This window comes from Pelecanus crispus, chromosome 2 (genome assembly GCF_030463565.1).
Source record: "Pelecanus crispus isolate bPelCri1 chromosome 2, bPelCri1.pri, whole genome shotgun sequence".
NCBI lineage: Eukaryota > Metazoa > Chordata > Aves > Pelecaniformes > Pelecanidae > Pelecanus > Pelecanus crispus.
The window spans coordinates 65,089,815-65,106,223 of record NC_134644.1 but is presented as its reverse complement, the minus strand read 5'-3'; the positions used below and the strand labels follow the sequence as shown (position 1 = coordinate 65,106,223).

The 16,409-nt window shown below is 38.6% G+C and overlaps 1 protein-coding gene across 1 annotated transcript in view; it reads right to left on the bottom strand.

Moving 5' to 3' along the window:
- Nucleotides 1-16,409, bottom strand: part of NFX1 (nuclear transcription factor, X-box binding 1) — a 69,671-nt gene that overhangs the window by 11,618 nt on the left and 41,644 nt on the right. Inside the window, exons 14-20 of the mRNA XM_075705494.1 lie at nucleotides 12,982-13,101; nucleotides 12,236-12,315; nucleotides 11,669-11,899; nucleotides 11,299-11,372; nucleotides 8,477-8,578; nucleotides 5,399-5,440; nucleotides 4,927-5,025 (exon numbers count right to left, since the gene is read on the bottom strand). Of these exons, the coding sequence (XP_075561609.1) occupies nucleotides 4,927-5,025; nucleotides 5,399-5,440; nucleotides 8,477-8,578; nucleotides 11,299-11,372; nucleotides 11,669-11,899; nucleotides 12,236-12,315; nucleotides 12,982-13,101 (748 nt within the window). The remainder of the gene's footprint in view (nucleotides 1-4,926; nucleotides 5,026-5,398; nucleotides 5,441-8,476; nucleotides 8,579-11,298; nucleotides 11,373-11,668; nucleotides 11,900-12,235; nucleotides 12,316-12,981; nucleotides 13,102-16,409) is intronic.

The window sequence follows — 16,409 nt, the reverse complement described above, 5'->3', positions numbered from 1 at the left end:
ACAACTCTATAATCAGCAGTCCTAAGTGAGGCCCTTGGAGCTCTCCTGGACTGCAGCGGGCTGCACCAGCATCTCCCTCTGATCGAAACGCCTCTCAGAGCCAGTGAAACTAGCAGACCCTGAAAGTCTGCTGCAACCAGAACTCCATTGCCAAGGACCGACAGTGGAGCCTGGGCTGAAACCCTTCACTCCTTGAGGCTCAACCCTGGCCTGTTGAGAAATGCTAAGACATTAGACGTGAGTATTTCACTGAACTCAAGGGGAATTTTTAACAGGTATACTATTGTATATATGTATTCATGTTTGTGCGTATGCATGTGCAAATCAGTTTAAGTAGTCTGTAGATGTACGATTTAATTTCATAGTGAGTCTTATACTGCTGCATTATCCTTATTCACATAAACCATTGACCAAGTCTGAGACTAAGATTAGACCCAGCTGCACCTAAACTCCTCTCTGAGAAGGAGTTTAGAAAGCAAGGGAGTCTACTCTGAACCTCGTGACTCAACAGGAGGGTCCTCCTCATCCCCTACATACGCAATCCCTTTGTGAGTCATTCCAACTCAGTGTAATTTAGTTTTCCTTTATGCACTTCCATGCAGTAGCAGAGTGAACCTTGCCATCTTCGAATCTGTAACTAAGTCACTGTTTTGATCAATTTTGCCTAATCGCTTTGTTAATCACTGATGATTGAGTGCTATTAAACTATTACAATCAAATCCTGTGATTTGCTACAAGTAAATTCTAAACTGCTACTAAATTAAACTGTGTAAAGTCACTCATTCATAATAAATTGACATAATCAGCAGGATTCACAAACCTGCATTCATGACAGCAAGGAAGTATATTCTTTATTCCTAGCTATACAGAAGCATGAACCCACACTTCACTGAAGGGCAAAAAGAAGCCTGCAGTTGCCAAGAAACATTGGCAGGCTCGATTGTTAGCAAAGGTCTTGAAAGGCCAAGGGTAACAGAAACTATCCATTAAGATGAGGAAGAAAATGAAGCCTGTTGTAAATCATTTCACAGGAAGATGAAAAAAAAAAAATCCTGCAGGTTCAGTAGTCTTCTCTGTATGATCCTGATCAGATACCTGGATGAGTAGGGACAGTAAGAACTGGCTACTGCTTACTTCTCACCTGTGCTTGTCTCTGGTTCTGGTCTTGCAGTTTTAGGTTGCTTGTTTTGGTGTCTCATCAGCTTACTCATATCCTGTTTGGGGAATTTCATTTGTGGTCATCCTGAGCTGGAATTCGCCTGCATATTTACAAATTAACCAGTGTACAATTCATACTGCCCTATTAAAACCAAATGGAATGTCTCAATTTCCCAGGATATTGATGAGTATCTACTACCTGACTGAAGTATTTTCTCAAGTATTTTTAATTCATCTGAGCTCTTACAATAAGTTTTCTCAGTTTTGCCAAGTGTGTTGTTTTGTTGTAATTTTGAAAGGAGTATTGTTATTGCTTACTAGCACAGAAATCATGACTTGCACACAACTCTTTCAATCATAAGCTATTTATGACTGGTTATGGCCAAACAACCAGCTAACTGTTCATTGTGAGTGCCTATGTTCTAACCTGCAATAGACACTTAATGAAAAATAATGTACAGTAAGGAAATGAAGTGGTTCTTAGAATAAACACACCTGATCTGACAGTGGGTATACTGAAATTCTGCTATGTGGGTCTTGAAAGTCTCTTTTTCCATGCAATGTCTATAAATGGTGTACATTAGGCTTCTCCTCACCTCACCTCCTTGCATTGCACACAAGCAGGAGCAGGCCTACCGCCATTTCACTTCCTCTCAACCATACTACTTAATAAGAATGTTCCTCATTGCTTGGTTTTTCACTGTAGTTGTTGCTGTATATTTTTTGCTTTCTCTGGATTTTGCTGCCTTTGCCAAAAAACTCATTATTCTTGCAACACTTGCCAGTGCAAGATTTTGCCTCCAAGTGACTGACATTCCAGGCTTGCAGTTTGCCAGTCATGTGCTGGAGAAGCTGCCCTCACTGCCCCTTCCTTCAGGCTTCAGTTCTTGCTTAAGAAAGCTACAAAGGTCTACTACCCTTAAACCTGTACACTGCTCCTGTTGCCAGATCACACACAGGAGTGCTTGGCTCTGCCTTCATTGTCTACAACAGCATGTGGAGGGTTAATTCTTGGGAAGACTGGCTAAGAAGATGCCTATGAAGGACCGATCTCCCTCTGTGTCTCTCTAGACTTAACCATTCGATCTGAGATTTCCCTGGTCCATAGAGCTGCTGTGGAGTCTTGCACAGCCAGTGACAAAATAAAACAATTCTCTTCTGTGTAGCTCCATGTGGCCAGATATTCCAGATGTCCTCCTCTCCTTCCCCAGTAGTCTTAATTCATCAAATAGCAGCCTTAGCACCATCCTTGTCAAACTGGGCATTGATACTTGTGCCAACCTACACTCTAACTTCATGTTAACGGGCCAACTTGAGCATTCACTTGCTCTCTGTGTCTATTTCTGGAACCTCTTAGAAAGGTCAGTGCTGAAGTGTCCACCCAGTGGATCTGTAGCCCCTGATCTGTGCTCAGTTGCACTGGTACAGTCATCTCCATGCTAGAAGATGGATTCCCCTTGGCAGCAGGATATCTCCTCATGTAGAACACGACGGTGTAGAGACTTTTCTTCTGACTCCTTGTCAGATTCTGACAAACACATCAGCAAGATCAGCATGCAGCAGCATTACCATGCTATTCCTGGTGCTCCCTTCTCCTGTCACTGTCCTAAAAGGAGACGTATTATCTTGGCATGCTTCCACTTACTCATCTTCTGTTACCTGGAGTTGTACTGCATCTTGGAGCTTTAGGGTTCTTCTTTAAGATTACAGCTCAAAATCAGGAGTTCTCACAGCTTTCTCTAGTTTTCTCATTTGTAGATGTGCATTTCTTTCAGCCCTTTACAATGTATCAGCTTCACAGATCAATGGATTGCCTAAACAAGCTAATATCCTACCAGTGTAACAGCATTCTACTCATGGTTTTGGCAGCTGCCGCCTTCTTGAGGCAGTGACCCTGAATGCACAGGAAGGCAGCTGTCATATTTCTCATTATTCTGAGATCCCATAGACATATAACTTATGCTTTGCAGAAAACCACAAGCCCGGAACTTTTGCATTACTGGAGTGACTTGCTCAAGCAAGAATAAATGCACCTGTCAAAACTTACACAGAATGCTGAGCTACCTTAAAAAATACTGTAACAGAAACACTTTGTAAATCCTGCCATTATGAGGGAAACCCAGCTCTTTTGCAAGACTGCTGAGACAAAAGATGATCAAGAGCAGTCAAGGAAGTAAGTTCATAAAGCCATAGCTTTACAAATTGCAGATTGCAGCTCATGTAAAGAGAGATATGTTAATACAGGGAGAAACTTATTTATCTTGAAGACTAGATAAATGAAATCCAGTAATTCAATGTGCAAAGTCATTGACTTGAGGACTAAAAAAGCCTTTTGCTTTAATCTGCAAATCAGTAAGAATAGCCTGGGTGTATTATTTTATTGTGAGTTACCAATATAAAGTGGCTACAAAGGAAATGCAAGTAAAATTGCAGCATGACTGAGAAGAGAGATTTTCATAGAGAAGTGTGGAAGCATTAAGGCTACTTTTCAAGGCATCTGTTAGACCATCTGGAACACAGTGCATCATTCTGGTCAGTTCTGTTCATGAAAGATGCAAGACTGCACTATGGGTAGAGAATGGCTGACAGGAAGGTGAGATTGGACTGTACTCTAAAAAAAAGAGAGGGGACTACACACACGACACAAGATACTCAACACATTAAGAAAGGGAAAGTATGTGCTTTGTTTCTTGAAAGAGGTAAACATATTCTATATACACTTAACAGAATAGTTCTTATAGAATACCATTTTTAAGTGCAAATACTAATTAAACAGTAGGTTCACAACGAAAACATTCAGCTCTTATCTTGCAGCAGGCTAATCAGTTGGAAGTAAAGCAAGAGGTGATTTACTCAAATTGTGTGGCTATTTATGTAAAATTTTCACTTGTCTCAACATATCAGCAAATTAAATAAAGGATTTTAAAGTAGAATATATCCTCACAAAAAATATGAAATTTATGTATCATTAGCATAGTGAAGCAAGAGCAAAACAGATTCAGCTGTTCTAAAAAACACTCAGACCTGGTAAAAACTAATGTCATGCCTACAAACACACACAAGAGTAAAAACTTCTTAGATGACACATCATTTAAGCATCTTTTTAAAAATGTGTCAGATCCCTCCCTGTCATTCCAGATTGTGTAGTATTTATTAGCATGATGCTTTTGATATTACCTTGACTTTCTATTGCCTCATTTTCAGATGTTTCAGTCTAGCAGCCCTCTTTGCAGTCAGCACTGGCATAGGCTTAGCTCTGCATCAATCAAGTGTTTTATTAATTCCATTTCTTTATTTTTAAAATAAAGGCAGTAAGGCAAGAAAATAAATCAGACTGGTGGAGGAGGGAAATAATGCCAGGCTATAAGAGCATATTTCATTACTCAGCTATCACTTTTGTCTTGGTCTTGAAAAGTTGACAAGGAGCAATGAGATGGGGGTTGGTTGTGTATGAAAGCAGTGGACATGTGAGAAGCACAGGTACTGATTAGTAGTGAGAAGAATGGTGGAAAATGATGTTCCCATTCTAAATCCGGTCCTGTTACACAACAAAGCAACCTGTCAGGCACTTTTTACTTTTTAGGTTCTCATTTCAGAGGTCTTGAGAAGTGCACATCACCTCCTTTGCCTCAATTATCACCTATTACCAAGGCTGGAGAAAAGAGTAAATGCGGTCATTTTTACAAGAGTAAACAGAACTGTTCTGCATTTCCCATCCTGCTCTCAACACTGTTTACCCATGACACCTGTCATCATTAGAACAAATACCTCGCATCTTCTTTTAAAAGGTCACTGTACTTTGGTCCAGAAGAACGGATGTTAAAAGGATCAGAATTACCATCTATTTCAAGAGCCTCAGCAAGACGCCTAGATTTGAGGGTAGGAGGGAAAAAAAAAAAAACGTAACAAAAACCACAAACAAAATAAACACACAGATCCCCCCAGCCTCCCAAACATGTCACTGAAGAGGAAAGATATGAGTTACTAACACAGATGAACAGCTTGCAAAAGATACAGTCTGTACATTTGAAACTACTCATTTAGGACTTTTCACTAGAATTTTCTAGTAAGATCTCAGGTCACTCAATATAGATCCCTGTAACACAGGAATCATCTCCACATTTATCAGTTCTCTAGGACATGCAGGAAAGGATTGGTTTTTTTTTTTTTTCCTCCACATAGCATTAACTTTCCCAACCTGGATGACTTCTGCAAAAAAGCAAGCAAGTTCATTGCTCACCTGTTCCTCTGAAGAGCTAAGCATTCCTCATCACATTGCAACCTGAATTATGAAAGAAAAATACAATTAGAATCACTGCTGCTACTCATACTTTTCAAACTGTGGCTTTGTTGGTGTTATATCACTATCACAGCTTAAAGAAGTATGAAGAGTGTGTGAGAATAGTTTATTGTATCAGATCAGATAATACAGCTAAAAAGAAACAAACAAACAACAATCACAGATTTTTGAGCACACAAGCCCTTCTCCAGGTCTTGAACAGAAGCAGCAATTACCAAAGCCATACAGAAGATGAGAAAAAAAGGCTTCTGAATTAGACTTTATTATATTGGTAAATCAGATCCTTTGAGAAAAAAATGCAGTTGATATCAGCATTGATTAGATGCTAGGAAGGATGGGAAATTAGCAAAGGAAGATGTGACAAGGTCACTTACTCCTATGCATCAGAAAAAATTATCGGCCAGGGAAAACAAGAAAGTTAGCTATACGTATGGAGGATTATGATGCACCATAAAAATCAGTATTTCAACTGAGCCCATAACTTCTAGTGTCAGCACAGTTATGAATTTCAGTTTTCTATCTTTGAAAGGTATTTTATAATTTTATTTTAAGGGATTAAATTGTCAGAGAAGGATCAAGAGTTCCTCAGAATTTCACAGTGGCAGTTACAAACTTCTGCCCCTTAGACTGCACAAGTGAATTGATTCCGTTGATAACAGTTCCTTGATTTCAAACAAATTCTACAGGGGAAACTGATTCATTCAGTGACGCGTATTATGTTTGGAGACACAGAGCTATAGGAGCCAGAATTTCTGGTGGTTTTCTCAAAGGAGGCAGAAGAAAGCTAGCATACTTGCACTCCAAGATGAACCTGGTACTGTTTAAAGTCATTCGCTTTAAGAATCATTTTCTCCTCCTCTAAAAGAGGAATTGTAGCCAATTTAGAGAAGCTGCTCTAGGACTGACCAACTTTGTTACAAAAAAAACCAACCCCAAACCCTAATAAGGAAACCAAACTAAAGTATAAAATGTCTACAGACAGGACCAGAGAGAGAAACAAAGAAAGGAAATCTCTTTACAGTTCACATAAAATATTTTGCTATTGTAAGTGTATGAAGCAGATTTGTAAGATACTGTGAAAATACTGGAGTTTGACAATAAACTAGAAATTTAAGAATAAATATTTTATGTGCCATCATCTCTTCCCCCACCACCACCACCTCCCCCCCCCCAGTATTTCATAGATGAAAAGAGTGGGGAAGGGACAATACTTCCTCTGACAGTCCTTGAATAAAGGCTACCTGCCACATGTCCGATACCATATTAGGAAAGATCTGCACAAAGAAAAGTCATCTCTTGTAATTTCAACTATCCAAGGAAAGGCCAGCGTAAGTCTGCCCACACAGAAAGACGTGCAGCAGTGACTACAACACAGTTTATATTACACATTGCAAAGGCTGGGACATCAACAGAGATGCTGGTGTCTTATTTGCCCTCATGGCAAGTATACAGCTGTTATGACAGACTTGCAGCTTCAGTAGCTGAAAAAGTCACCCCGCCCTTCTTCTAGCACCCCACACCTCCATCCTCCCCCCCAAGCTCTAGAACTGCCAAATGGTTGCTTTCTTTAAACAGTGACTCTTTTTTTGGAGAAACTGAAATTGGCTTCATACCATTGAGTATATTTGTATCTGGTTGGCATTATGATACAAATAGGAACAAAGTAGTTGAGGCTCAATATGGGTAAAGGAGAGATTATTCTACAGTAATTCTAGAGACAAAAATTAATGCTTAAATTGAATACTCAAAAATGTACAATAAATTGAAACAAACAGGGTAGGCTAAAAAAAGACTCAGTTACTGTTTCCTATTTGTGTCTGTCTTATACCATGCTTATACATTACTAATACCATGCTCTTTAAAGTTGCGTGCAGGAATCAGTACCTCTTTCACCTTGTTTTTTCCCCCCACTTCCTTCTGAAGTATGACACTGGCCCAACTACAGCGAAGCTGGACACTGGGATGAGCAGGTGCTCCCATGTGTCATTTCTGGTGCTAGTTCATCTTGCCCATACATTCAGAGTTAAAGTTATTTCAGTGCAGAAAATAATCCAAAAGGACTTGGTAATAATGTGCTCCAACTTCATGAACATTAAACAAATAAACAGAACAGAATGACTAGCAAAAGTTCTTGAAGTATGCTGGTATTAGCTCTTGATACAGGAAGTCATGAAGCAACTGTATGGGAAATTTCACTATTTTGACTTTATACATATATACATGTATAAAGGAATATTGTATTTTAATACTCATAACAGACTGACTCTGAAATAATCAAATTCACAATTAAGAGAGGAGAGATGGTAACAGGAAAAACTAAAACCGGAAATTAGGGACTTCAAGGGCAAAGACTTCAGGAAGTCAAGTTTCTGACAGAAGGATGTTGGAGAAACTTGGCAATTCCTTAAAGAAATTATACTAAAAGTAAAAAGACAAGCTATTCCAATCCTGAGGAACATCAAAAGGAACAGCAAATCACCAAACTTGTTTTTCTGACTTAAAAGCAGATTTGCAGTGCCAGCCAGTATGAGAACACAGAAGTGCCAATCAAATTGAGATATGAACGTAAAAAAAAAAATCTAAAAAGGGTAACAGAAAAATATTATAAATCATAAGATGTTGACTAGGGGAAAATATACCCTATTAATTATCCAGGAAGGAATGCTGAAACAAAGACAATAGCAAAAAGTTATACTGTCTAGAAATCTGACAAAAATCCACAGGAACTCTAAGCCGTTTGCTGGTAGAAAGAAACTCTGAAACCACAATTATATTGTTCCATACATAATTATAACAACCAGCCAATGATAGAGAACTCATTCTACGTGAAAGCAAAACCATGAACTGCTAAAGAATTGCAAAATACTCTTTTAGCAGTATTGTTACAGTACAGTCAGGCTATTGTAAGTCTTCCTATTTTAGCTGGGATTTTGCTCACAGTATTATGTATTTTCCATGTCGCCTATGTTTCAGGTACACACAAGGGTTTCAAATATGTTTCTACATGTATCTCCTTACCTGGCCTGCTTCATTTCTTTTTTCGTAATAAGCCTGCTGATTTCCACTGAATCCCCAAGCTGTAGATCTGTTAACTTAGTGGCTATAGATATAGCAGCTATTCTGAAAAAGAAGAGCATTAGATTTCATTTGAGGCAACACATAAACCTTTGAAAAAGTGTACAAAGCTGCAGATTTAAACCTCCAGGTGGAAGAAGGAAGACAGACTGACCGTTTCCTCATCAGATTACAGAATGGGACTCTAGTTCCACATCACCTAGTTTTAGGAGTCTAATCTAGCTATGTAAATTAAGAGGTCACTCTCTCCCATCTCCCTCAAGCAACTAGGAGCAAGACTAACAAATGGACATGCTTCTTCAGGGAATTTTTCAGAGCATTAATTCTAAGCAAGTCTAAACTAGGCAATATGAATACTCTTTCTTCTCACCTGCTTAATATTCAAACTACAGCTGACCTATAGCTTTAATTGCTTTTTTAGCTTTTATGTGATTCTTCCTTATACTGAGCACAGCTAAAACCTGTAAAGTGAATTTATAAAGTACTTAGAAATTTGCTTAGAAAATATGGATGATACAAGCCATAATGAAAGAGCAAAATGCCTACTGAGACCATTACAATTTTCTTTATAAAGATTCTTCATCATTCCCTTCAATAACAAGTCTTCCCAGTCTGATTTTCTCACTAAAATTTCTGTAACTAAAACGCACAGCAAATTTTTAGTGAAATATCCCACACCATTCTCAAACAAAATCCTGAAAATGGAACGTTCTATGTTCTGAACCATTTTTTCTGTTAAATTCAGATAAATGTTTGTCTCTGTTTTGTATCACATTCAGAGAACTAATCATCTATCAGGAAGGAGGATAATAATATTACATAAAACCAAAAAGCACTGAAAGGCACTATCAGCTTCATATTTATCAGTTGGTGACAAAGTCTAGGTAATGGGCCATTAGATGATATGACATCATCATTTGTATGATGTGTACAGATAGATATAGCAGCACACTCCCTTTCCTGTTCCCTTAGGCATTCTTTCACCGACATTCACTGACAAAGCTCAAGGCTGTTTTATCACTCCTGTAATGTTTTTAAGAAAATCTGGATACCCCATTAACTTGCTGGCCTCTCCACAGTAGTACTACAAGAGTTACTTCATTGTGTTTGGTTTTTTTGGTTGGGTTTTTTTGTTGGGGTTTTTTTACCCCCTCGCCAAGTACACACTTGAGATGATGAGGAAAAAAGCCAAACCTAACTCCCACAAAATCAGAATATTTTGATCTTTCAGCAACCTGAAGAGTTGGGAGTTATCATACAAACTTAGGTGGCATAAAATGCTGCTTTTGTTAACATCACATGGGCCAAGAGTAATTTGTAAACATATATGAACACATTTGAACAGATACACACACTTGCTTGAAACTGGTTGTTTCTTTCCCTTCCTCTTGACTTGGTCTCCGATTAGATAAATACATATGTGGTCAGCTTATGCATGCAAGGACTATCACTGACTTCAAAGAACCATTTTCCCTGTGTGAACACTTTTGCAGTGCCTGAGTTATAGAAACAGTAGAGAAATAACAGCCTTCGAAAATTTGGACTTCTAATTACGTTACTTTCCTGTCTTATCATTAATGAGAAGCATGTGTCAATTTAAACTAGTATTTCAAAGTTGAGGTTGAGTTAGTCTTCTGATTTGTATTCATAGTGAGACAGACCTTAAAAAAAACTCCCATTTTTTCTAAAAAATAAAAAATGATCACCACTCCTGTAAGTCTATGTTGCATTCAAGTTAGTATTGACTACAATTGTTCTTAACTGTTTCTGATTAGCACATTTTTCTCCTCGTTTTCATTAGATAGTATTAAGCACCTACTACATAGATGCTAAGCCATCTTTTGTCAGAATGTCAATCTGGGCAATGTTCAGCAGGAACAAAGCAGCATATCCTAAGCTGGGCTAGTATCAAGCCCACAAACAGCAGTTCCAAATAAAACAATCATTAGGAAGCTTTCTTTGAAAGACAGGAAGATTTGTGACTGTGCTCTCCTATCAACTGGGATGCAGAGCAGAACTCTGGTTGTGTATCAACTCTCTAGATTAATTATTTGACTCCCTCTCAATCACAGCCTCAGAGAATAATAATTTTAAAAAATCTTTATTACTGTTTTGCTATTTTAATTTCAAAAGTTCCAAAGCCCTTACTTTTTTTTTTTTTTCTCCTTATTGCTTCCTTGCCCTCTCTCACAAGCGAAAAAGAGAAGTTTAAAATAGGATCTGGAGACAAATCTATTGCGATAAATGGAGTTGGGTAGGACTCATTTGGCATATTAAGAACATAGATTTAGATACCAAAGCTCTCTTGCCTAAATTTAGCTATTTCAGAATGACTTTAAACCACTCTTTGGCTTCCATCATCTATATTGACTAGGTTCCATCACACATTAACAGAAACTTAGACAACAACTCACACATGGACCGCTGTATGTAATCACTCACATTCAGGAGCCTGAATCTGGACCTGCCCCGTTAGTCTGTATCTAGTTGTTCTATGTGGGTAGAGCAGAGTTCCACAGATGGAAGATTCAACCTTTGACACACCACCACAGTTAGACTAACAACAGTGAAAAGAGGAATGTGTTCTAGTAAAGCACAGCTGGTATGAAAGTTCAGGGGGATACAAAAAACGAAACCATATGTAAAAGTACAAAGCAAGTGTGAAAAAGCTTGTAAATTAAATATATTTAGTCAGGGCTGAAATTTAATCAAACTGCAAAGAAGTAAGTCCAGTAAGCAATTAAAAGAATTATTACAGTACAAACCTTTGATATGTATTAGATGCTTCTGAGCAAATCATACTCTCCTTTCTTCTTCCACATTCACACTGAAGATCAACCTGTTGTATCATGCAAGAGAGCAGCTTTTTTAAACTTTTGCCTTTTTATGGCCATGGAGGGGTGTGAGGGAGGTAAATTTATTCCTTTAAAAAGTCCCATTTTAGTCCAATAATAGCAATTAAAAGTGATGAATAGTTTTTTTAAAAAAAAATCAGTATTTTAAGTTTGCAGAAAAAATGTCATGCTATGAATATACAAACATATCTTTTTTTTTTTGTAACAACTGTTATTGGCTGATAATCAAACCATACAATTCACCTGTGAATTTGCAGTGAATTTTCTTTGGGTATCTAACCTTTGCACAGCAGGATGTTGTTGGGCAGGGTGAAGAAGGATGACACGGAGCCATACAGGGATGATTACAATATAACCTTGGAATAATACATGGCTGTTTACACTCTTCATCTATAAGACATTCTCCTTTATGACAGATTCTTTTACATTTGTGCATTCCACATTTTAACATTTGATTGCAGCGAAGTCCACAGGAAATGTCAGTCAAATGACAAGGAATATTACTTCGCAGCTGGAAGAGAAAGATGGAAAAAAGATGACAACTAAAAATGAAAAATTATAAATGCAAATCTTAAAGTACTTGTACTGTTCACACTTTCATTTGGCACTGTCCACGCAAAAACGTAATACTAAAATATCTTAGGACAAAGACTAAGTTTTTCTTTATATCACAGTCCAATACAGCAGTTGGTCTGAACGTGTATGGCATAACAGATACACTTTTCTAATTTAAATCACATTAAACTCAAACTCCAGTAACATATTCCATTCCAAAGAGGCCACAAAAATCTAAGCCTACAGTCCTAGAACATTATTTAGTATTCAAAAACATTGTGTCCAGACTTACTTCATGCTTACCCATACACCATTTCTGAGTGAGATAGGTACAGGGTGGACATTTCTCTTCACTGTGACATGAATGGTACACTGCAGTCACAGAAATATAAAAGTCAGCACCATTTTATTAGCATACTTCAGTCAAATGCATTAAAGGAGACAGTAAAGACTATTAAAACTTGAGTGTGCATTTCAGAACTACACAATTTATGGGAAGTATGATGCTTCATGCAAAGATAACCTGTTCTTTAAAGTATTCCTTAAAAATTATGATGGCAGGTTTTTAGGTGAATATTCTTCCATATTTTCTAAATTAAATAGCAGAGAATTTTATAACTTCTGAGCAGGGTCATACTATCAGGCAGAATTTGTCAGAAAGCATATCTGTTTGACCTGTGCTACATTTTTTGCGATCATCGAATGCAATTCCAAGTAATATAGAAACTGTTCACTATAGATTATCCTACTGTTTCAATAAAGTACTTAATTTTTGGAATATAGCATTTAATGTGTTGTGACTATTCATAATGATCAGAAAAAAATTCAATGCTTTTACCAGTCAGAAGTACCGCTACTAGTATTCATAGCAAGTTTTTAGTTGGTTGGCTTTTAAGTGTAGACTGTTGGAAATATTCACAACTGAAAAAGCATCTAATAAAAATGCAAATATATTTTCAAACAGACCTATGTACACTTTTCTACATTTTGATTGAAACAAAAAAAAAAACCCAAGCAAAATTGAATGGCCTGACTTACCTGGATGATCACAGTCATGTGGCCTGGTGCATGTTTTTTTACACTCTGGTGGCTGAGTGCCACAGGGGACAGGGGGGTAAATCACAGATTCACCACAGTAACAAGTTAACTCGTCAAAACCTGAAAAAACAAGTAAAATATACTCCAATGGCTACATGTATTTGCACTTCTCCACTATGAGAAATCTTTAAATAACATGCAAATATTTTATTCCAGCTTCATTTTTTTAAATTAAGCACCACTGTAGTGAATTTATTAGCTTTTGTGGCTCCTACAAGAAAACTGGACTATGATTACTTCATTAGGAATTATGCTTGCTTTTAGGGAGCTGTTCTTTGACAGCAACATTTTGAACTGGAGCAAGAGAAATGCTCGTGTCAAGTTGCAAGCTGTTGCTGTTCTATCCTTAACTTAAAAATGGAGGTTTCTCTTGAATTCCCTTCCAGAAAGCACATGGTCCAAATCTTGGGCCCCGAGCTTTCCCCCGCCATCCTTTTTCAGACCAGTGGTTACACTTTGTCCTTTTGCCAAGCCCTGCACATGGTACTGGGAAGATTCCACAGAAAATTACCAAAAGGACACCACTTCCTCTAACTTCTTCTGTATACCTTTTATGTCACTTAGTATTACACAGATCATCATAAGCAGCATATGAACCTCTCCAACTATTTCAAAGCCAACTTTGTATGTTCTGGAAGTTCTCTGTCTCAGGCAGTATACATTTCCTTCCTCCCCCCCCCCTTTTTTTTTTTCCTTCCTTCTGCATTTGGGAAGCAGATTTTAAATTCTTACCACAAAATTCCGAATCTCAGTGATAAAATAAACAACGGAATAGAAATACTTATATACACCATCCCAACTAAAACTTAACACTGCACAAAAATTAATACAGTTCACTGCTGTTTTTCAGACTATAAAGAAACTGGGAGGGAGACTGATTGGAATGCAAACTACAGTTCAAAGAGATAAATCCATAGAAAAACAGGACACCAACAGAAAATACTAACATCAGAACTCTTATAGAAGGAAATCTAAGAATAAAGAGAGAATATGATTGGTCTATAAATGAATAAAGAGATAGTGAATCAGGGAGAACAAGAGAGAATGATGGAGGAGGTAAGAGAATAATGGGGCAATAAAAATACAAAACAACCATTCCAACCTGAAGAGAAGACAAATGTGTTAAGGGAGCTGCTGAATTCAGCAAGTTCTTTGACTCTGGGAATCACAGGATTCCTCCTTCCTAGTCTACCAAAGCAAAATCTGTTGAACTCTAAAACCCCAAAGGTTCCTACTGTTCTGCTTCCATGGATATGATGGCTGCTGGATCAATATGCAGGTCCAGTCAGTAGCAAGACCGAACACATATTCCAGAGAGACAAGACACACAATACATACGTGACAATAACATGACTGGACACACAGACTAACACAGAGCCAACTGAACAACAACAGGATTCACATGAATGGGAATACCAATAGCCAAGTCCTCTTCCTCCTCTCCAGCTCATCAGGACTGAAGTTCACTAGTGAAGACACACACACACGCATACGCTCTAGATTCACATGCACACCACATTCATGGATCTCAAAGATTAGCATAGGCTCTGTCTAATACCCATACGTGGACAGACTCCTTACCCAGTCAGTGGCTAAACCCTTGGGTATTTCCAGAGGCAGATCTCTGCCTACTAGCCAGTCAGTCCAACTTTGAACCAAGTTCATTAGCAAAATACCCAGACATACGCAGGCACACACAGGACTCAAATTAACAAGGGAATCACACACAGCCTGGTCTCTCCAGGTGCTGGCACCCAGACCAAGGGGCCCCTGTAACTTACGATGCCGTTCTCCAGCTGCTTGCATACAGTATAGTAAGTCTGTCTGGTCTCTCCAGTTGCTAGCACAGAGACTGTGTGCTCCCATGATCTGCAGCCAAGTCTGCAGTTGCTGGCACTTAGACCTCTCACATACAGAACAGAGAATGAGATTACACTGAAAGATATCAAATCTTATTCTTACTAGGACAGGATAGACAGTTTTCATCAGGTGCACAGGGCTCTGTCAGAGAACTGTGCTACCCAGCAGCTTAATTTGTGCAAATGGTGCCTCTTATCTCCCCTTCTCTGCATTTTCCCACACGTCCACCTTGATTCCTCCCAAATAATCTACCAAAGTAAATTTCTCCCCATTGGTCCCAGTTTAGCTGCATCTGTATCCAAATCTCCTATATCTGGTATTATTAGCTAGGTCATCCTAGCATCACACAACTACCTAAGTTCTGTTGGCCTTGCAACATTCCATGCCCAAAAAGCTTCCCAATACCTCTCTCCTCCAATTATCTGTGAAGCTCACTCATCTCTCACCCTTAACATCTGTGAAATTCATCCACTCCTCGTGGCACTATCTGAAACTTTTGTCAGCTTTTCACTGTGTTTTTTTTGTTATGTTCAGAAATTTCTCATGTCTGGTTGTATTTTTATGGTCTGTTCAGTCAGTTAAATCTCAGGCCAGGTCCTACTCATTTGCCCATCTATCTTAGAGTGCAGCAGTTAGTAGAAAGGATCGTAATTTTTGTCTGAGGAGATTCAATTACAGTAAATTCCAGCAAATAAGAATGCTTGGGAGAACAAAACTTTAAGGGTTGGAAGGAAGAAGTAGAAAGAAGCAGGAAAAGCTGAGAAGTTTCAGAATGTCCATGGATTTTCTCTGGAAAGCAAGCATGGGAAAGTGTAGGGCTTTTGTTGTCCCTCACTGCAGGTCTTGAAACAACCTATAATGCTCCAGGCTTCAAAGCCACAAATGTTCCTTGGTCCAGGAAGATGAAAGACCAGAGACTAAGGTCCCTGGAAGATCCAAGTGTTAGACAGCTATACTGGCTGCTTACTATTGATGAGAAGTGATAGGTGAAGAATCTTAACTATAATGAAGGTTCCTTAATTAGCACTGATCAGGATAATGGGGAGGGAGTGCAGAGAAGTCTGATCCAAAGAGTAGAAATACAACATCTGACAACTTAAAAAAAAAAAAAAAAAGCACTGTCTAATGCTGACGTAATTTATTTTCCCCAAGAGATGTATTGCTGTCTTGAAGTACACTGGGTGTGCATAACGAGACCCTGGCATAGAAAGGGACCTCACCTCTCAGCACTGAGGAAATGACACTGGAAAGGTAAAGTACCTGGGAAACACACAGAACCACAGTGGTGTAAATGCACTCTAGTATTGCATCTTGATGCCACCCCTCACCATTCCCAGCAAAACCAGTAGCAGAGACGGAGGCAGGGGCAAGAAATCCAATCTAATGAGTGGCAGGTGGCTTGCAGCTGACCATGCCATGGCACATGATACCAATGCCCAACTGTGGCTAGACAGGTGGATCAGAGCCAAGGATGGACTTCTTAGTGCCAAGAAGCACTCCCCATCAGT